We start from the raw sequence: 22683 nt of genomic DNA, 5'->3' as shown, positions 1-22683 counted from the left end.
TTTTTTTTTGAAAAAAAAAAACCCAACTTATCATGCTCTCCATACTTTTGCCTTGTTTAGTACCTGTGACATGTTTTTTTTTCCTGCAAATTGAAAAGTACTTAGTACTTTGTTTTGCTTCTTTTTTTTCTGATTATTTTTGATTGACTTGTGTGAAGAATTTCACTCCTAATGTGTTCCATCATATACAGGTACTAGTCTTAGACCATGGTTGTAGTCTGGGGAATAATAGATTTCTTATGCATATATATTGATATATGGCTAACTTAAAAACTGGAGCTTTTTTTTGGACCAAAGGAAGGATTGGATCCAGTTTGATAATTCCATATTGTGTGATAAATTGTACTTAATCTGACATCTTTGCTGCTGTTACTCTTGAAAGTCATATTGCAACATGGTTACTGCAGTGTACATCAGTCTTCTTTCTCTCTATGCTTATTAAAGCAGCACAAAAACAATATTTGCATGCTAATTCCATAATTTTATATGTGATAATTGTACATTCTCATACACTTGATCAGGGGTTTTTATTGTCAATGTACTGACTTTAATAAAACTGCTCTGATGAATGTGTTGCATTACAGTGTGTGAATAAACTGCATGTACCTGAAAATGTTGCGTGTTAGACTTTTCTGCTCTTTACTTACAAAGGGATGTTGCTTTTTGTGGTCATCAGAAAGGGAAAAAAAAATCAACAAAAGTGTACTTTGAGACAATACTGAGCAAACAGATGTGTCAGATTTGTACGTACGTATATATATATATCCCCCTTACAGCCCAGACCTTGCCCCTTCAGACTTTCACCTGTTTGGTCCCTTGAAAGTGTTCACGAGAGGCACGAACTTTGAAAGTGACGATGAAGTCAAAAGTGTTGTGAGCGACTGGCTGAGACATCAGTCCAAAGATTTTTACGCTGAGGGAATACGGAAGCTTGTGCACAGATGGGAAAAGTGTGTGACAGTGCTGGGAGACTACGTTGAAAATTTTTTTTAAAAGTAAGCTTCTATCTGTATTAGAAGTCCTTATACCGAAAAATTCACCTTATTTATTGAAATACCCTCGTATATATATATATATATATATATATATGTTGTCTTGCATGTTGTCAACAACTGAACAACTATTCCATCATTAAAACTTGACTTTACAAAGATGCATTTCAAAAAGAATAAAATGAAATAAAATAAATGGAAAGGAAGTTTGGGGAGGTTATAAACACTACAAAGACAGCAACTTGGGGTCAAGCGATCTCTTTCTAAGGGTGGAAGCAAACTGTATGCCTGATCTGACAGTAGTTTCATCCCCTGCAGACAACATTATTAACCGACCCCCTTCACTGCCAAACATTTTAACAATTTTGTCATTCCTGAATGACAAGCGAAAACTGAGGGTTTCCACTTAAGTGCAAAACAATATGCACTACTTCCTCAAATGCAAAGATAACTTCTTGAATTTGTGCATGATGATTGCTTATACACTGTATTGGTAGTTGATCAACTTGTTTTGATTCAGTTATATAACTGTTGAAATTGTTGTTTTAAATCTGTGTCAAAGAAAATTTCTATGAAACAAAGTGATTAAAAATTCTCTGCATCACAATAAATTCCACAATTTCCAGTCATTTTTGTTTTTGTTGGGTGCCCATGGCCCCATATTACATCAGGTCTTGATGAAAAAGAAAGTGGCTTGCTGGCCAGCTGTGCATTGGCACCCGGCCAACAGATGCCGCCCTCCACTCTACCTCCCCCTTCCCAATCCCAGCAACACATGTTGAGTGACAGTGCTTGAGCTGCCAAGTGATTCATGTTCACTGTCACTTTATCCTGGCTTGCTACATACCAGACTGATCAGTTTCTGGCACAAAACTTACATCACTGTCATTTTCACCCATGTGTCACAGAGTGGGTTGTGACTTACCATCATAATCTAAACCTGCACCTGAATCATCACCCTTGCCATGACGCAGGCTTTCTTCCCCAAAGTCCATCTCCTTCAGTATTTCCTGAGCCACTTCTAAGGCTACAATGTAAACCTTTGAAAACCCAGCCAGGACTGATCTTTGCAAGATCACACCATTTTGAACAACCATATGTGCAAGTGACCAGAATTTGCTATTGTCTATGAGTCATACAGAGCAGACTGTACACGTTCAACGGATGTAAACAATCTTCAAACATTCTAGAAAGAAGACAGGGAGAAACAAAGTAGGTCGTTTCCCTTTACATATTAACTGTGAATTGCTGATGAAAACTGGACGTGAGAGATCCATGCAATAAAAAGGGACACTAAGTCTCATGTCCCAAGGCAGGTAAAAGGATAATATCCCATGGCAAAAGATCCACACCAATGGCAATTTAGTGATGCTCCCAGATTTAACTTTTGGCTTCGTTTTAACCTTGCCAAACCCAGGCAGGCTTGCCACATATTCTTCATAACCTTTGCAGAACGTCCTACACCGACATGGCCATTGATTTCATTTCATTCTGCTACAGAAATATTTTGCTGCCTTAAATAAAGTGACAGATTGATTGAAGAAAATACCTGTTCTTCCAATGTCATCATTGATATAGAACTTCTGAATGCCTAAACTCCTGTTGTATGTGATGGTATGGACATGCAGAAGATTCACATTATCTGAACACCCTTTTGCATGTACCACATAGCACACAATATGAAAGGGGGAAAACTCTCTAGGCATAAGGATGAACAGCATGTTTTTGTGGTGGTTTTTATTCATAAAAAGAAAAAAAAAACCTCCATAAAATCAAACAATTTGCATATACTGGGCGTGTTCAAATATTCAAGAAATTATACCACCACTTCAGTCAACGTCTACCGTTGCATACAGTACTAAAGAAAGCAGATGCTTTGGTGATGTCGCACAAACACTTCATCTCCCCCATCCAACGAATCCATCATCCTTATGAAATATGTTATGGCTGAACATGTAAAACTACTGACATGATAAAAGTTATCAGCTGAAAAATGGTAAAATTGCTAACGTTATAAAACTTATCAGCAGAACATGAAAAAACTGCTGAACATGCTAAATTCATAAAACTAATCAGCTGAACATGCTAAAACTAATCAGTTTAATGTAAAACTGACTGAAAGAACAAATCAAGATGATAAAACCAACCATGGCTTTGACCATGAAAATCAAAGCTCAACAAACACTGCAAGATTTTTGTTGACTAGAGGACAAATATCGTACAAAAGTATACGTTGAACAGAGAACAATTATCTTACGAAAGTTCAGCAGAATGCATTTGTTCCTGAATGGAATCTCACAGACATGAGACTTTCTATAATAGTCAATCAATATTTTTGTAAGAATCTGAAAAGAGACTTGCACATTACCAAGACAAATATCACAAATTTTGTAAGACCAGGTAAATAAATAATCAACTGTGGTTTGTCTAGATGTAGATGTAATTTCATATTCATAACAGCAGAATGAAGACAGAACATCACAGCCAACCTTATAAGGCATCATTTTTCTCCGAGTCTGGCTGGGTCAAAACCAAACATATAAGTCCTTTCAAAATTCTTCTTCATGGTCTTGTTTGTGTGATTTAAAAAAAAAATCATTCTGTCAATCTTTCTTAAACTGACACTAACCAATGCCCACAATCAACACACCTCTGTAATAATTTGTTCCTGTACTTACAGGTTATGACTTTTCAGGTCCTTACCTCTTAAGTATATATTTAAAATTTGACTCTTGAGAAACACCGTACTTCACAATAAGGATACACTCTTGACTGACTGTATAGCTATGGGCCATAACAACAAAAAAAGGAATCCTTTCTGTTTCAATAAATATTCAGTATTCAATGAATTATATCAACATTATAAGGTCAACTCTTTATCTGTTAATAATGTGAGAAAACATGGTAAATTATTTGTATGTTTATGAAAATGAAAAAGCCAGTGGTGGTTTGTTTTTGTTTTTTTTACATTTTCATCATCATTGTTTGGAATGTTGGCCTGTCAAAAGCATACTTTCTCCCTGCATCATTTGGAATTAAGAAAAACTGGGCAGACACCTTTGTGCATTCTATCATTTGGTTTATAAAAAAAACATCACCAAAAAAAAACTCAAACAAGCATACAGAGCAAGGCATTTTACATACAAAGGCAGATCCAATCATGAGACTCAATCACACAAGCAAATATGAATACCGGCAGATTCAAGATGGACAGACCCCACCAGCAAAACACAGCAATACCTAGAAATACAGCTCATCTTTACATCGACACATCACACACACACACACAGCTGTTTTGATGTTAACCTCCCATCGTAAGTCCAAAGCTAATCTGATCAGCTAATTCTAGAGGTCCGAGGGAGTGGACTGTGGGGGAACTAGGGAGAGAGAGGTTTGAGGCTGATCTGGAATGTCTTGATCTCCATGGGGTTCAGGGATATGGTGAGAGGATCACTCTCCGCTCTCCTGCTTCTTTCAGAAACAAAGGTCACTGGTTCCTCTGAAAACACAGCAAATTGGGATGAAATAAGAGGCTGAGGTTACCGGTACATATATGGTTGGGGGTAGGGGTTGGGAAGTGTTGTCCATAATCATGAAAAGTGATCAGAAATTGAATTAATAATGTTTACTACTGTTGTCAGCACTTTTAACCAGAAACATCAGGTATGAATGCCTAATGACCTGTAAGCAAACACAAAAATCCTACGTCAAAGCCATTGTCTGAATCTGTGGGATGCTCCTCCATGCCTTGCACCCATGGATTGTTAAGTTGTCTGGCCTTTCTACCAATGAAGGTTATGTTACACCAAAAGTCTGGATCAAGAATAGTAAATACTTTTTTTTTTCTTTTGTTTTCTCATTAAAAGAAAATGCTTCAGTTACAAACCAACGAAACCTATAATTTTTTTTAACAATTCTTTTGTTTCCTCATTAAAAGAAAATGCTTCTGCTGCATACCAGTCCACAATGAACAATTACTGTGCCCTCTGTTTCCCCCCAAAAAAAACCAACGTACCCCGTTTCTGAGCAGAGTGACCGTTATCACGGGGGTAGTTCCAGCGCAGTCTCTTCATGTCGGCCAGTGCCATGTCTCCTCCCAGAGTCAGCTCTGTGGCATCCACAATGTCAAAGGTGCTGAACAGTTTCTGAAACAGCGGTGCAACATCCAGATATTAGTGTGGTAAATGAACATCAGTTCAGCATCAATGATTGAATGTGAAAGAAAGGAAAAAAAAAACAACCTTGAATGCATCAAAAAACGCACCCACAAAAGCAAAGAAGAAGAAAATAGTCACAGGAAAAAAAAAACATGATTACTTCAATTAAATGAAAATTAAACCTGACTTGACTTGAAGAATACATACAACATAAATACAAAACTGAAAATAAAATATAAATAAATAAGATTCGGTGCAACACACACACACACACACACACACGGCAAGATATATCTGTGAGTGTTCTAATGTTCTCTATCCACAGCTTTGTCTTGTGGAAGATCCTACATGGGCTCCTAATTCATTGCTTTTATCTGTTTTATGCCGTTTGGTTTTAGTGTCCACAATTCCTCCAAGGGGTTTTACAACAAACAGATGACTCCTGAGTTCATACACATGCACACACACAACACGCACACCACACAAAATAAAAATAACTTAAGATTCAGTGCACCAAACACCACAGACACACGCACACATGCACACACATACTCACAATTCACTACCCTCAAAAGACTTATTCAACCTTATACTAATATATATATATATATATATTGACCAGCACATATATTCTTACACCTTTTCATCTTTTGGCGAACCTCAACCCTCTTTTTCCACCTCCACCCCCCCCTCCCCCCTTCCAGTGTTTAACCATCCCCCCTTCTTTTCCTTTGTAAATATTGCTCACCTTTTTCTCTGTTCTTTTTTTCTTTTCTTTTTTTCCTCTGATTACTCCTCACAGTTCTTAGTTTTACCTCTGTCTTGGTTTTGCCCTCTCTTTTCTTCTCCATTCTCTATTTTTCTCCCCATGAAGAAGGGCCTAGGGCCCGAAACGTCGGGATACTCTCTTCATAGGACAAGTCACCACCTACAGGTTAGTCTCAACAGTTTTCTCGCCTATATATATATATATATATATATAAAACAAAACCCATAACTCCCAGACCTTCAGGCTGACGGTGGCAGGCTGGGACAGCACAGGGTCCTCCCCTTTCTCGTAGAAGTGCTCCAGCCTGAGCAGGAAGGGCTGCGTGTCGCTGGGGACGGGGCCTTTGGACGGGAACTGCTCCAGGGTCAGCAGGTGCACGTTGTCCGGCAAGGCTGTGTGCACCCCGGACCACTGCAACAGTTCAGTTTCAGCTCAGTTCACTTTCAGTTCAGTTCAGTTCACTTCAGTTAACTTTCAGTTTCAGTTCGGTTCACTGCAATTCAGTTTCAGTTTGGTTCACATCAGTTCAGTGTCAGTTCAGTTTCAGAACAGTACACTGCAGTTCAATTCGCTTCAGTTCAGTTTCAGTTCACTTCACTTTCAGTACAGCTCAGTTCAGTTTCACTTCAGTTTACTTCATTTCAGTTTTACTTCAGTTCATTTCAGTTACTGAAAGAAGTGTTACTACATCCGTACACATCCCTATTACACACATCTGCTGGCAGATGTCTGCGTCAGCAGCAGCGTAAGCCACTGCATTAGTCAAGCCTTGAGTGCAAATAAAATTTAAATAAAGAAAGAAAGAATGAAATAAAATGAAATAAGTAAATAATAAAATAAAAAAACAGAAATAAAAATGAATGAATAAATAAAACAAAAGAATATAATAACGTATGAATAATAATAATAATAATAAAAATAATAATATGTAAATAAACATATAAACAAACACACACACACACACACACACACACACACACACACACACACAAACACACACACATTCCAATGCATCGCTGATACTGCAGCATCACAAAAAAAATAGACTTTGAGTTTGATTTCACAACAGTTCTGTTGAAATCAGATCAAGAACTGTATATGATATTGTTGCACTGCATTACACATTTCTCTGTATAAAAAAACAACAACATGATATGACAGAGTAAAACAGTCCACTGCATGCGAAAATCAGATGTCTAAAATGGAGAATAAAAAAGAAGAAGAAAAAACAAGAGAGACAAGGCCTTCAAGACTCACTTGTGATACACTTAAGAAAAAAATCCAAGCTTTTTATGTATTGAGTATAATTTCAAAATGTAATGTGTTTAAGATGAGAAAGATCAGTTTAAAGCAAATTAAGTCCCCTAGCATTAATTACAGAGTAATTTCCCTTTTTTACTATCTGCACCAAAACGTTTGCAAAATAAAGAAAACTTCCATGCTTAGCAAAAGTAGTTCCTGTTTGAACAAAAAATGATAATAATGACTACTCTTGTTGTTGGGTCAGAATATCAGATCAAACTGCCAAGTTTGGAGAATACAAAAAATATAAATATAACAGTAAATGCAGTTTGCATATAATTAGGCTTCATTTTATATTTTTTTTGTGCCCATCCCAGAGGTGCAATATTGTTTTAAACAGGACGACTGGAAAGAACTGAATTTGTCCTATTTTTATGCCTAATTTGGTGTCAACTGACAAAGTATTTGCAGAGAAAATGTCAATATTAAAGTTTACCACAGACACACACAAAGACAACCGAACACCGCGTTAAAATATGGACTCACTTTGTTTACACAAGTGAGTCAAAAAGCTACAAACATGCATATATGCACAGTCTCTCAGTCCACTCACGTGCCCCTATCTCACGGAAAAATAAACCCCCACTGACTCACATTGGTTGTGACCTGCTTGCTGGGGGACTGAGAGAAGCTGATCTGTGGTGCCATGAACAGCCTCTCTGCCAGGTCGCGGTGACCTGCTGCCGCCGATTCAATGGGTTCCAGCATCAAGTAATGGGAGCCTGAAGAGAAAAACAACAACAGAAAACCAACACACATTATCCCACAGACATGTATCATGTTCCTGGTGTGATTATACCCTGTCTCCTGGTATTTTCTTTCCTGGTGTGATTATATCCTGTTCCCTGGTATTTTCTTTCCTGGTGTGATTATACCCTGTCTCCTGGTATTTTCTTCCCTGGTGTGATTATAATTTCCTGGTATTTTCTTTCCTAGTGTGATTATACCCTGTCTCCTGGTATTTTCTTCCCTGGTGTGATTATAATTTCCTGGTGTGATTATACCCCGTTTCCTGGTATTTTCTTTCCTAGTGTGATTATATCGTTTCGCCTGGTATATTCTTTCCTGGTGTGATTATACTGTTTCGACTGGTATTTTCTTCCCTGGTGTGATTATAATTTCCTGGTATTTTCTTTCCTAGTGTGATTATACCCTGTCTCCTGGTATTTTCTTCCCTGGTGTGATTATAATTTCCTGGTATTTTCTTTCCTGGTGTGTTTATACCCTGTCTCCTGGTATTTTCTTCCCTGGTGTGATTATAATTTCCTGGTATTTTCTTTCCTGGTGTGATTATACCCTGTTTCCTGGTATTTTCTTTCCTGGTGTGATTATACCGTTTCACCTGGTATTTTCTTTCCTGGTGTGATTATACCCTGTTTCCTGGTATTTTCTTTCCTGGTGTGATTACACCCTGTTTCCTGGTATTTTCTTTCCTGGTGTGATTATACCCTGTTTCTGGCACCTTGTTTCCTGGTGTGCTTATACCTTGCTTTGTTTCCTGGTGTGATGAGACCTTGTTTCCTGACGCTTTGTTTCCTGGTGTGATGAGACCTTGTTTCCTGACGCTTTGTTTCCTGGTGTGATGAGACCTTGTTTCCTGACGCTTTGTTTCCTGGTATGATGAGACCTTGTTTCCTGACGCTTTGTTTCCTGGTATGATGAGACCTTGTTTCCGGACACTTTGTTTCCTGGTGTGATGATACCTTGTTTCCTGACGCTTTGTTTCCTGGTATGATGAGACCTTGTTTCCTGACGCTTTGTTTCCTGGTATGATGAGACCTTGTTTCCAGACACTTTGTTTCCTGGTGTGATGAGACCTTGCTTCCTGACGCTTTGTTTCCTGGTGTGATTATACCTTGTTTCTGGCACTTTGTATCCTGGTGTGTATCCTGGTGTGATCATACCTTGTTTCCTGGCATTCTGATTCCTGCCATGGTTATACCTCATTTCCTGACAGTTTGTTTCCTGGTGTGATTATACCTTGCGTCCTGGTGTGACTATGCCTGGTTTCCTAGCACTTCCATTTTCTGGTGTCATTACACCTTGCGTCCTGGTGTGACTATGCCTGGTTTACTAGCACTTCGTTTTCTGGTGTCATTACACCTTGCTTCCCGGTGTGACTATGCCTGGTTTACTAGCACTTCGTTTTCTGGTGTCACTGTATCTTGCGTCCTGGTGTGACTATGCCTGGTTTCCTAGCACTTTGTTTTCTGGTGTCATTACACCTTGCTTCCTGGTGTGACTATGCCTGGTTTCCTAGCACTTCGTTTTCTGGTGTCATTACACCTTGCTTCCTGGTGTGACTATGCCTGGTTTCCTAGCACTTCGTTTTCTGGTGTCATTACACCTTGCGTCCTGGTGTGACTATGCCTGGTTTCCTAGCACTTCGTTTTCTGGTGTCATTACACCTTGCTTCCTGGTGTGACTATGCCTGGTTTACTAGCACTTTGTTTTCTGGTGTCATTACACCTTGCTTCCTGGTGTGACTATGCCTGGTTTCCTAGCACTTCGTTTTCTGGTGTCATTACACCTTGCTTCCTGGTGTGACTATGCCTGGTTTCCTAGCACTTCGTTTTCTGGTGTCATTACACCTTGCTTCCTGGTGTGACTATGCCTGGTTTCCTAGCACTTCGTTTTCTGGTGTCATTGTATCTTGCGTCCTGGTGTGACTATGCCTGGTTTCCTAGCACTTCGTTTTCTGGTGTCATTGTATCTTGCGTCCTGGTGTGACTGTACACTATTTCGGGGCACTCTGCTTCCTGGTATGATTATCCCTTGTTTCTGAGCTCTTTGGTTTGCTGATGTTACTGTTTTGTTTTCTGGTGTGATAATACTTTGTTTCCTGGCACTTAATTTTGTTTGTTTGTTTGTTTTTAGTAATGTTACTCTGTTCCCAGACACTTTGTTTTCTGGTGTAATTATACTTTGTTTTTCAATATAATCATACCTTGTTTCCAGGTACTTTGCTTGCTTTCTTTGTTCTGGGGCATATGTTGTTGTGTTTTTTTTGTTTGTTTGTTTTTTTGTTGTTTTTGTTGTTGTTGTTGTTGTTGTTTTTATGAGTGTTTCACCGTGACTTTAAAAATCGCTCTATTAAAAAAAAACAAAAAAAAAACAAAAAAACAAACAAACCATTAACAACACTAACTGGTGCAATTCTTTCTCGAACTGGTGTGATTATACCCTGTTTCCTGGTATTTTCTTTCCTGGTGTGATTATACCCTGTTTCCTGGTATTTTCTTTCCTGGTGTGATTATACCCTGTTTCCTGGTATTTTCGTTCCTGGTGTGATTATACCCTGCTTCTGGCACCTTGTTTCCTGGTGTGATTATGCCTTGCTTTGTTTCCTGGTGTGATTAGACCTTGTTTCCTGATGCACTGTTTCCTGGTGTGATGATACCTTGTTTCCGGACACTTTGTTTCCTGGTGTGATGAGACCTTGTTTCCGGACACTTTGTTTCCTGGTGTGATGATACCTTGTTTCCTGGTGTGATGAGACCTTGTTTCCTGACGCTTTGTTTCCTGGTGTGATGAGACCTTGTTTCCTGACGCTTTGTTTTCTGGTGTGATAATACTTTGTTTCCTGGCACTTAATTTTGTTTGTTTGTTTGTTGTTGTTTTTTAGTAATGTTACTCTGTTCCCAGACACTTTGTTTTCTGGTGTAATTATACTTTGTTTTTCAATATAATCATATCTTGTTTCCAGGTACTTTGCTTGCTTTCTTTGTTCTGGGGCATATGTTGTTGCTTTTTTTGTTTGTTTGTTTTGTTGTTGTTGTTGTTGTTGTTGTTTTTATGAGTGTTTCACTGTGACTTTAAAAATCGCTCTATTAAAAAAAAACAAAAAAAAACAACAACAACACTAACTGGTGCAATTCTTTCTCGAACTGGTGTGATTATACCCTGTCTCCTGGTATTTTCTTTCCTGGTGTGATTATACCCTGTCTCCTGGTATTTTCTTTCCTGGTGTGATTATACCCTGTTTCCTGGTATTTTCTTTCCTGGTGTGATTATACCCTGTTTCCAGGTATTTTCTTTCCTGGTGTGACTATACCGTTTCAACTGGTATTTTCTTTCCTGGTGTGACTATACCCTGTTTCCTGGTATTTTCTTTCCTGGTGTGACTATACCGTTTCAACTGGTATTTTCTTTCCTGGTGTGACTATACCGTTTCAACTGGTATTTTCTTTCCTGGTGTGATTATACCCTGTTTCCAGGTATTTTCTTTCCTGGTGTGACTATACCGTTTCAACTGGTATTTTCTTTCCTGGTGTGACTATACCGTTTCAACTGGTATTTTCTTTCCTGGTGTGATTATACCCTGTTTCCTGGTATTTTCTTTCCTGGTGTGATTATACCCTGTTTCCTGGTATTTTCTTTCCTGGTGTGATTATACCCTGTTTCCTGGTATTTTCTTTCCTGGTGTGATTATACCCTGTTTCCAGGTATTTTCTTTCCTGGTGTGATTATACCGTTTCACCTGGTATTTTCTTTCCTGGTGTGATTATACCGTTTCACCTGGTATTTTCTTTCCTGGTGTGATTATACCCTGTTTCCTGGTATTTTCTTTCCTGGTGTGATTATACTCTGTCTCCTGGTATTTTCTTTCCTGATGTGATTACACCCTGTTTCCTGGTATTTTCTTTCCTGGTGTGATTACACCCTGTTTCCTGGTATTTTCTTTCCTGGTGTGATTATACCCTGTTTCTGGCACCTTGTTTCCTGGTGTGCTTATACCTTGCTTTGTTTCCTGGTGTGATGAGACCTTGTTTCCTGACGCTTTGTTTCCTGGTGTGATGAGACCTTGTTTCCTGACGCTTTGTTTCCTGGTGTGATGATACCTTGTTTCCTGACGCTTTGTTTCCTGGTGTGATGAGACCTTGTTTCCGGATGCTTTCTTTCCTGGTGTGATGAGACCTTGTTTCCTGACGCTTTGTTTCCTGGTGTGATGAGACCTTGTTTCCTGACGCTTTGTTTCCTTGTGTGATTATACCTTGTTTCCGGCACTTTGTATCCTGGTGTGATCATACCTTGTTTCCTGGCATGGTTATACCTCGTTTCCTGACCCTTTTTTTTTTCCGTTTCCTGACACTTTGTTTCCTGGTGTGATTACACCTTGCTTCCCGGTGTGACTATGCCTGGTTTCCTAGCACTTCGTTTTCTGGTGTCATTGCATCTTGCGTCCTGGTGTGACTGTACACTATTTCGGGGCACTCTGCTTCCTGGTATGATTATCCCTTGTTTCTGAGCTCTTTGGTTTGCTGATGTTACTGTTTTGTTTTCTGGTGTGATAATACTTTGTTTCCTGGCACTTAATTTTGTTTGTTTGTTTGTTTTTAGTAATGTTACTCTGTTCCCAGACACTTTGTTTTCTGGTGTAATTATACTTTGTTTTTCAGTATAATCATATCTTGTTTCCAGGTACTTCGCTTTCTTTCTTTCTTTTAGGGTATGGTTTGTTTTTTTTTGGTTGTTTTTTTTATGAGTGTTTCACTGTGACTTCAAAAATCCCTCTATTAAAAAACAAAAAAAACCACTGACTGGTGCAATTCCTTCTCGAACTGCACTTCCTCTCTCCCCCTCACTCTCCCTTTCCCCAGTACCCCATACACTGCCACCGCCTTATTTTGTGATTCTGTCTGCACAGTCTTTTAGTTACTCACCTCTGGCAATCAGTCCCTTGCCGTCAGAGCCTGTTTCGTTCAGCGCCTCATCCACGCCCAAAGCATCATCATGCAACAATCGGCGGTGAACCTAAAGGACGACCAACGAACATCAATCATGAAAGTAATCATCATCATAATAGCAATGTGCATTTACAAAGTGCTTACCTGCAGCTCTGATCATGTTTAAAGTGCTATACATGTGAGCATGAATAAGAAACAGGAGTATAAAAAAACCAGCAAAGATGCAAACTTGCTAAAAAAAAAAAAAAAAAAAAAAAAAAAAGTTTTAAAACAGTGAAAGATGAATCACAACACACACGTCTCTCCAACCTCACCCTCCTTAGGCACACACACACACACACACACACACACACACACACAAACAAACAACACACATTCTTTATTGAAAATTGCACTAATCCACTCAGCAATACTATCAAAGTGAGTGGAAAATGAAGAAAAAATTAAAAGGGAAAGCCAGTAAAAATTCTGGGGTAAATATAACGCGAGATACAAGAGCAGCAGAAACGATATCTATGAATTTCACACACACACACACACACACACCACACACAGCATACACACATGCACCACACATTCACACACTGCACACCCTTTACACACACACACACACACTACATTCACAAACACACTGTAGATCTCACACACCCTACCCCTCACCCCCAAACACAAACGCTACCCACACACCCCGGTCCATGCACATACCCTCTACCCTCACACACACACACACACACTTTACCATTAATTCTATCTGTCCATCCTGAAGGCTGGTCCCCCCCTGGGATCGGTCAGTCAGCACGGTCAGCTGAACTTTCCTGGCCTCGTCCTGTCAGGACAACCATTATCGCCAAGCTCCTTCATCGTTACAGGTAATGGGGCTTTCATCAAGCTGGTAAAAAACAGCTCTCAGAAATGTACTGGTTTAAGCACAAAGTTCCAGTTTTAATCAAGTTGGTAGAAATAACAGAGAGATTGTCCTGTTATGGCGAAATGTAAAGTTAATTACAAAAGTATATAGCTTCTTGCTCAGTATCTACAATCAAATCAAAAAGAGAGTGAGAAGAGAACAAATGCTTCAGTCATTAAGTGATGTTTATGTGAGGTGAACACCTGATGGATGTGTGTATGAGAGTGCGAGTGAGTGAGAGAGACAGGGAGGGAGAGAGAGAGAGAGAGAGAGAGAGAGAGAGAGAGAGAGAGTGAGTCAGTGTGTGCGTGGGGGTGGGTGCGTCAGTGTGTGTGTGAGTGCATGTGTATGCACACAAGTATATTTGTGCATGCATGCCTGTACACACACACATTTGTGTGTGTGTATGTATGAACATGTAACAGTTATCAATGTATGCATGCACAACAGATGAGCATGTGTATCCAGTCCAGTTTTCAAGCATCTATATTCAAAAGCCTCTTCACTGTTTTTGTTTGTTTTCACTTTGGATGTTCACGCTACCAGACTTGATCAACATCAGCTGCCACGCTCATGTTCAGCCACCCTTTTGTACCTACCCTGATGAAGATTCTGCTGTTGACAGGGTAATAAACTTGATCAACATCAGCTGTCACACACATGTTCCACCCTTTTGTACCTACCCTGATGAAGATTCTGCTGCTGACAGGGTAATAAACTTGATCAACATCAGCTGTCACACACATGTTCCACCCTTTTGTACCTACCCTGATGAAGATTCTGCTGTTGACAGGGTAATAAACTTGATCAACATCAGCTGTCACACACATGTTCCACCATTTTGTACCTACCCTGATGAAGATTCTGCTGTTGACAGGGTAATAAACTTGATCAACATCAGCTGTCACACACATGTTCAACCACCCTTTTGTACCTACCCTGATGAAGATTCTGCTGTTGACAGGGTGATAAACTTGATCACTATCAGCTGTCACACACATGTTCCACCCTTTTGTACCTACCCTGATGAAGATTCTGCTGTTGACAGGGTAATAATTTCCAGCCACAGGCTCTGTGTTGTTGAAGGTCCAGGTGTCCCGGTGGTTCAGTCTGCCCAAAGAAAAGCAACAGTGAGCTGCAATGCAAAGTGCTCAATATTCAGCAAATGCAGTTTATCACACTCCACAAATACTGTTCAAACATATGTATCTTCTTCATTCGGAAGCGAATAAAATATATGATGAATCAGTGAAACTAAGAGAAGGGAAAAATCAAGACCGAGTATAATATTGAGCGGTCCCTCAATGGAGAGCCCAACACTCGGCTTATATCACAGATTAACATAAGTTTACATTTGGGCCAACAGCAAAGTGAGAGCTGTATTATCAATGGTTTTTCCAGTCAATGTGAAACCATTTACAGCTTTGTCTTTTTGTGAAGGACTATGACTCTCAAACTAGGAGGCAAAATTGCACTGGCTCTTAGTGCTGCAGCCTTGTGGGCTGGTTGGCCTTTGGGAACCATCCAAATGCCGACTGTCCTAAAACCCTCTTGGCCGAGAGAGTGGGGATGTAACTTGGGCAAGACAGATGCCTCCTCTGCTGTTTTGATGGTCATAGTCGGACACAACTGACTATCATACAAAAAGAATGATGATGACCAAGAGCAGTGAACGTAGTACCAACATGGCCGCGCCTTTTCACTGTGTTTTGTGCATGTGCTTTGGATAAAAAAGATCGATTTCAATATGTCAACCAATAGCAAAACACGACAAGTGTTTATGCACCACTCAACCAGTGGCTAGGCATTATGTCATTTTTCTCTACCACTGGTAAAGCGGTGGTCAGGGCACTCTTTTTATATCTGCCATGACACATTAAATACAAATTATTTGCAAATTTTGGCTCAGCTCAGGCAGAAGGGTTAAAATTGCTCAGGAACTCAGGGCTCAAAGGGTTAAACCTCAGACTCAAAACAAACAAGCCACTTACTGTCGCTTCAGCACTTCACGTCCGTTGGCGTCAGTGTAAAAGACCTCCTTGTTCTTGAGGCTGGACTCAAATCGACTCACAACCTCCTTGCCTTGTCCGTCCCTTGGAACAGACAAAGAGATATTTGGTTATCAAGGTTTACAGTGTGTTTACTGGCTTCTTCTCTACAGCCGCTTCATTTTCTATTGCAGAAAATTGCTCACACACACACTCTCTATCGCCCTTCCTTTTGTCTAATATCATTTCTAGTGAGCACACATTAACCTGAAGTCAGAGGAACACACACACGCACACATTGCTCACACACACACACACACACACACACACAACTGCTCACAAACACACACACACACACAATTGCTCACAAACACACACACACACACACACAATTGCTCACAAACACACACACACACACACACACACACACATGAAGTTGATTGCAGCTTTGGACAAAACAATTTAGTAAAAACTAAAATCCTAGTTTTATTTAATTCTTTTTAGCCTGAGAGCACTAGTTTATGACAAAGAGCAAACCTGAACACAGGGTTCCTCCTCTGAGTTTTCAAAAGAAAAGAAAATACAAGTAACCACTGCTATATATATCATCTGCACAAATGCAACAGGGTGGAGATATTGAAATCTGACATCCGTGCAATGACTTCAAAAGACACAGCTTGACAGAGTGGTAGAATATGTGCAGCCCAAATGAACAGGCAGTAAAAATTCTGCAAAATGACATATAGTGATGGGCGCAATAGCCGAGTGGTTAAAGCGTTGGACTTTCAATCTGAGGGTTTGAATCACGGTGACGGCGCCTGGTGGGTAAAGGGTGGAGATTTTTCCGATCTCCCAGGTCAACATATGTGCAGACCTGCAAGTGCCTGAACCCCCTTCGTGTGTATACGCAAGCAGAAGATCAAATACGCACGTTAAAGATCCTGTAATCCATGTCAGCGTTCGGTGTGTTATGGAAACAAGAACATATCGAGCATGCACAACCCCGAAAGTGGAGTATGGCTGCCTACATGGCGGGTTAAAAACGGTCATAAACGTAAAAGCCCACTCGCGCATATACGAGTGAACGTGGGAGTTGCAGCCCACGAACACAGAAGAAGAAGAAGAAGAAGACATACAGTTTGTGGGCAGGGGAGAGCACATATACATGGCGTAAGTAAACCACTGACTCTGAAATTCACCGGTGTGAATACAAAACATCCAAACTATGACATAGTCAAAGCGCCAGCCACAAAAAGCAATTCATGCCATATTTCTAACACAAAGTACAACAGAAGAACTGGGGGAGGAAGGGGGAAGAAGACCTATCCAAGTATGGAATCAAGCTTCAGAATATGAAGAACTGCAGCCACAACAAATAAATCTCATCCAAATACAACAGAAAAAAACAGTTTCAGTTTTAGTTTCTCAATGAGGCGTCACTGCGTTCATACAAATCCATATACGCTACACCACATCTGCTAGGCAGATGCCTGACCAGCAGCATAACCCAACACACTTGGGCCTTGAGTGCAAATATATATATCTGTGTACCTATGAGAGTGGATTTCTTCTACAGTATTTTGCCAGAGGACAACACTCTTGTTGCCATGGGTTCTTTTTCAGTGTGCCAAGTGTGTGCTGCACACAGGACTTCGATTTATCATCTCATCTGAATGTCTAGATGCTCAATTTGATTTTCCAGTCAAACGTGAGAGAAAGGTTGAGAGCAGGATTCAAACCTCGACTCTCACGGACTCTGTACTGGCGGATGAGCGTCTAGTCGTTCTGCCACCTTCCTCCACAGTAAAACAATGAAAAGAAAAGGAAACATCAGCAGAAGACAGAGTGAGCAATTCCGCTGATGTGAAAGGTCATTGACAGACAGAGACAGACAAACAGAGAACACAGACAGACAGACAGAGAACACAGACAGACATCTAGACAAACAGACAGACACACACAGAGAACACAGACAAACAGAGAACACAGACATACAAACAGAGAACACAGACAGACAGACAGACAGACAGACAGACAATTAGAGAACACAAACAGACAGACAATTAGGGAACACAGACAGAGACAGACAATTAGAGAACACAGACAGTCAGACAGACAGACAGACAGAGAACACAGACAGACAGAGACAGACAAACAGAGAACACAGACAGACAGAGAACACAGACAGACAGAGAACACAGACAGACAGACAGAGAACACAGACAGAGACAGACAATTAGAGAACACAGACAAAGACAGACAGACAGAGAACACAGACAGAGACAGACAATTAGAGAACACAGACAAAGACAGACAGACAGAGAACACAGACAAACAGAGAACACACAGACAGACAATTAGAGAACACAGACAGAGACAGACAATTAGAGAACACAGACAGACAGACAGACAGAGAACACAGACAGACAGACAGACAGACAGATAGAGAACACCGACAGACAGAGACAGACAGAGAACACAGACAGACAGACAGAGAACACCGACAGACAGAGACAGACAATTAGAGAACACAGACAGACAAAGACAGACAGAGAACACAGACAGACAGACAGATAGAGAACACAGACAGACAGACAGACAATTAGAGAACACAGACAGACAAAGACAGACAGAGAACACAGACAGACAGACAGAGAACACCGACAGACAGAGACAGACAATCAGAGAACACAGACAGACAGACAGAGAACACAGACAGACAAACAGAGAACACAGACAGACAGACAGACAGACAGACAGAGAACACCGACAGACAGAGACAGACAATTAGAGAACACAGACAGACAAAGACAGACAGAGAACACAGACAGACAAACAGAGAACACAGACAGACAGACAGACAGACAGAGAACACTACAGACAAAGACAGACAGAGAACACAGACAGACAAACAGAGAACACAGACATACAGACAGACAGAGACAGACAATTAGAGAACACAGACAGACAAAGACAGACAGAGAACACAGACAAACAGAGAACACAGACAGACAGACAGACAGAGAACACTACAGACAAAGACAGACAGAGAACACAGACAGACAAACAGAGAACACAGACATACAGACAGACAGAGACAGACAATTAGAGAACACAGACAGACAAAGACAGACAGAGAACACAGACAGACAAACAGAGAACACAGACAGACAGACAGACAGACAGACAGAGAACACAGACAAACAGAGAACACAGACAGACAGAGAACACAGACAAACAGAGAACACAGACAGACAGACAGAGAACACAGACAGACAGACAGACAGACAGAGAACACAGACAGACAGAGACAGACAATTAGAGAACACAGACAGACAAAGACAGACAGAGAACACAGACAGACAGACAGAGAACACAGACAGACAAACAGAGAACACAGACAGACAAAGACAGACAGAGAACACAGACAGACAAACAGAGAACACAGACAGACAAACAGAGAGATAAAGAAGAAAAAGATAGGCTGACGGCCCACAACTTTCAGTTTCAGACTGACGCAGTCGACACTCACTTGATGGGGATTGGTCCCACCGTCCACTGGAACTCCACAAAGCGCTGCCCGCTGAACAGCTTCACTGTCTGGGTCATCCAGGGAGCAAACTCCTGATAAACCTCCTGCACCAGTTCCCCCTGAATAAAAACAACAACAAAAAAAAAAAAAAAAACAAGTGGCATTCATTCATACTATCAAAGGTGGAACTACTGCCAGGGTTGTATAACTTACTCAGGATGGCCAGTTTTCTCCCTTAACTCATTCTAGTCCAGGTACGAGTTAACTCATACCATGGTTTCTTCCCCTGCGGATCAGGTACAAGTATTCTCGTACCAACACACTATTCTAATTTCATTCATTCTTGCTTCGTACAGTTGGCATTCTAAACTGAACTGTTTAGGGATTCCAGAAGCATGAAAACGAAGCTTTTGTCTGACCAATTATATCAACAATTCTCCATCAATTTTCACTGTTTTAGGGAACCACCCTGGTTTTTGACTCACTTGTGTAAACAGAGTGAGCCTATGTTTTAACCCGGTGTTCGGTTGTCTGTGTGTGTGTGTGTGTGTATCCATGGTAAACTTTAACATTGACATTTTCTCTGCAAATACTTTGTCAGTTGACACCAAATTAGGCATAAAAATAGGACAAATTCAGTTCTTTCCAGTCATCTTGTTTAAAACAATATTGCACCTCTGGGATGGGCACAAAAAAATAAAAAATGAAGCCTAATTATATGCAAACTGCATTTACTGTATATATATTTTTTGTATTCTCTAAACTTGGCACTTTGATCTGATATTCTGACCGAACAACAAGAGCAGTCATTATTATCATTTTTTGTTCAAACAGGAACTTCTTTTGCTAAGCATGGAAGTTTTATTTATTTTGCAAATGTTTTTGGCGCAGATAGTAAAAAAGGGAAATTACTCTGTAATTAATGCTAGGGGACTTAATTTGCTTTAAACTGATCTTTCTCATCTTAAACATTACATTTTGAAATTATACTCAATACATAAAAAGCTTAGATTTTTTTTTTTAAGTGTATCACAAGTGAGTCCTGAAGGCCTTGCCTCTCTTGTTTTTTTTATTTTTATTTTATTTTTTGTTTGTTTTTTGTTTTGTTTTTTTGTTTTTGTTGCAGTGGTCTCACACAGTGCTGGTCCAGGGGTATTGTAGCAGACGTGTATCTGGGTGGTAGAATGAGTTAGCCCCCACAGCTGACCCATTTGTAAAAGACACAGGGGGTGTATGTGGGAGATGGTGAATCATAATAACACAAATAAACACAAAGTAAGAAAATAAAGACTTTCTAAACTTATCATTCACAAGCAGGTTCAGTATATGACAACACTGATCCTCTTGCCTGAAAATGACAGGTCCTCCAGGATGAAAAATCAAACAACTCCTAAGCAGTACTGCACACTGACATTATTTCATTGTGTCCATAGAAACAGCACAAAGGAAGAAAACCTACATCATCAGGTGTATATCTGTTTGTTTCTTAAAAGATGGAATCTTGAAAGCCAGCACTTACTGAACTGATCTTATTAAAAAAAAATTAAAAAAAAAACAAACTGATTGGGACATGGCACTCATCTGACACATGCAGACAGACAGCTGGAAAGAAACTAAAAGTCCTCAAGCCAGTCTCGCATCACAAACTGTAAAAGACAGAGGCAAGACCTGTCCATTGCTAGCTGAAAATAACACGGATTCCTGTCCACCACAGTCTGTGTAACCAAAAAAGTTCTTAAAACATAAGTTTTCTTTTTGTGTTTTTCAAGAAATCCATCAGCCAAGTTCTCTCCAGTGACTGACATGGACTTCAAGAAGAATGGACTGCAATGAACTTGGTCTTAAGATCTGCCAGTTCATAAAACCACTTCAACACATATAGCCACATGCAAACAATTTGTTAAGCTCACTAAATAAAAACTAGAGAGGGAAGGCCTTCAAGACTCACTTGTGATACACTTTAAAAAAAATCCAAGCTTTTTATGTATTGAGTATAATTTCAAAATGTAATGTTTAAGATGAGAAAGATCAGTTTCAAGCAAATTAAGTCCCCTAACATTAATTAGAGTAATTTCCCTTTTTTACTATCTGCACCAAAACGTTTGCAAAATAAATAAAACTTCCAGGCTTAGCAAAAGAAGTTCCTGTTTGAACAAAAAATGATAATAATGACTGCTCTTGTTGTTGGGTCAGAATATCAGATCAAAGTCCCAAGTTTAGAGAATACAAAAAATATAAATGTAACAGTAAATGTAGTTTGCATGTAATTAGGCTTCATTTTTTATTTTTTTGTGCCCATCCCAGAGGTGCAATATTGTTTTAAACAAGATGACTGGAAAGAACTGAATTCTTCCTATTTTTATGCCTGATTTGGTGTCAACTGACAAAGTATTTGCAGAGTAAATGTCAATGTTAAAGTTTACCACGGACACACAGACAACCGAACACCTGGTTAAAACATAGACTCACTTTGTTTACACAAGTGAGTCAAAAATAATAAACAAAAAAACAAAACAAATATAGATCTCACCTTCACAAAGTATGCCTTGGACCACAGCTTGGCCCGTCCAGTGCCCAGACCCACGGGTGAGGTGCCGTTGGGCCTGAAGATGTAGGCCCCTGATGCCTGGAACTGTGACTTTGAGTTGTTGCCTGCATCCCCCAGGTAGTACACCAGGGAATGGGTCAGATCGATGGAGATTTTCTTCTCCAGATTGGTCATGTTCTTCAGTGCTCCGGTCAGCCCATTAAATGCTACAGCAATGTACTGAAACAAACCAAAACAAACAAACAATATATATATATATATATATATATATATGTGTGTGTGTGTGTGTGTATATATCGATGACAGTAGGCTCTTCACGTTTTTAAAACTTGTGTTCTTAAAAAGCAGCAAATTTTTGCTGTAAAAAAACAGCTTCTTCAGGCAAAGGCAAGGATATCTATATATATATATCTCTCTCTCTTTTTAGTTTTGGGTTTTTTTTTTAAAGAGCATGTGATGAAGTCACACAGCAAATGCTATGTGTTATGCTGTTTAAATCATCTTAAACAACTGTACGAGCAAACTCACAGCATTTCAATTTGTGTACAGAGAATTGTACCCGACACTCCTTCTTTGAATATGCACAGATATGATCACACATACACACAACCTCAGAGATACCCACCTATGCGCACTCCCACACATAAAATCACACACACACACACACACACACGCACACACAGAGTTTACCTTAATTAACTAATTTCCTGCTGATTTACCAAAACTGGATAATTCACAACACGTTACAGACAAATATGTTCACAACTGTATGCAAAATCAAACACCAGCTCAGTTACATCA

The 22683-nt window shown here is 39.8% G+C and overlaps 1 protein-coding gene across 1 annotated transcript in view; it reads right to left on the bottom strand.

The window, feature by feature from the left end:
* Window positions 1–18: 18 nt before the first annotated feature.
* Window positions 19–22683, bottom strand: part of LOC143292410 (lysosomal alpha-mannosidase-like) — a 46027-nt gene continuing 23362 nt past the window's right edge. Inside the window, exons 17-26 of the mRNA XM_076602653.1 lie at window positions 21865–22101; window positions 19335–19453; window positions 15806–15907; window positions 14837–14924; window positions 13647–13733; window positions 12884–12974; window positions 7815–7942; window positions 6156–6329; window positions 5008–5137; window positions 19–4491 (exon numbers count right to left, since the gene is read on the bottom strand). Of these exons, the coding sequence (XP_076458768.1) occupies window positions 4370–4491; window positions 5008–5137; window positions 6156–6329; window positions 7815–7942; window positions 12884–12974; window positions 13647–13733; window positions 14837–14924; window positions 15806–15907; window positions 19335–19453; window positions 21865–22101 (1278 nt within the window). The 3' untranslated portion in view covers window positions 19–4369. The remainder of the gene's footprint in view (window positions 4492–5007; window positions 5138–6155; window positions 6330–7814; window positions 7943–12883; window positions 12975–13646; window positions 13734–14836; window positions 14925–15805; window positions 15908–19334; window positions 19454–21864; window positions 22102–22683) is intronic.

The sequence above is a fragment of the Babylonia areolata genome, chromosome 18 (genome assembly GCF_041734735.1).
Source record: "Babylonia areolata isolate BAREFJ2019XMU chromosome 18, ASM4173473v1, whole genome shotgun sequence".
Classification (NCBI taxonomy): domain Eukaryota; kingdom Metazoa; phylum Mollusca; class Gastropoda; order Neogastropoda; family Buccinidae; genus Babylonia; species Babylonia areolata.
Note: the sequence above shows the minus strand (reverse complement) of the source record. Positions and strands in the feature narration are given on the sequence as shown.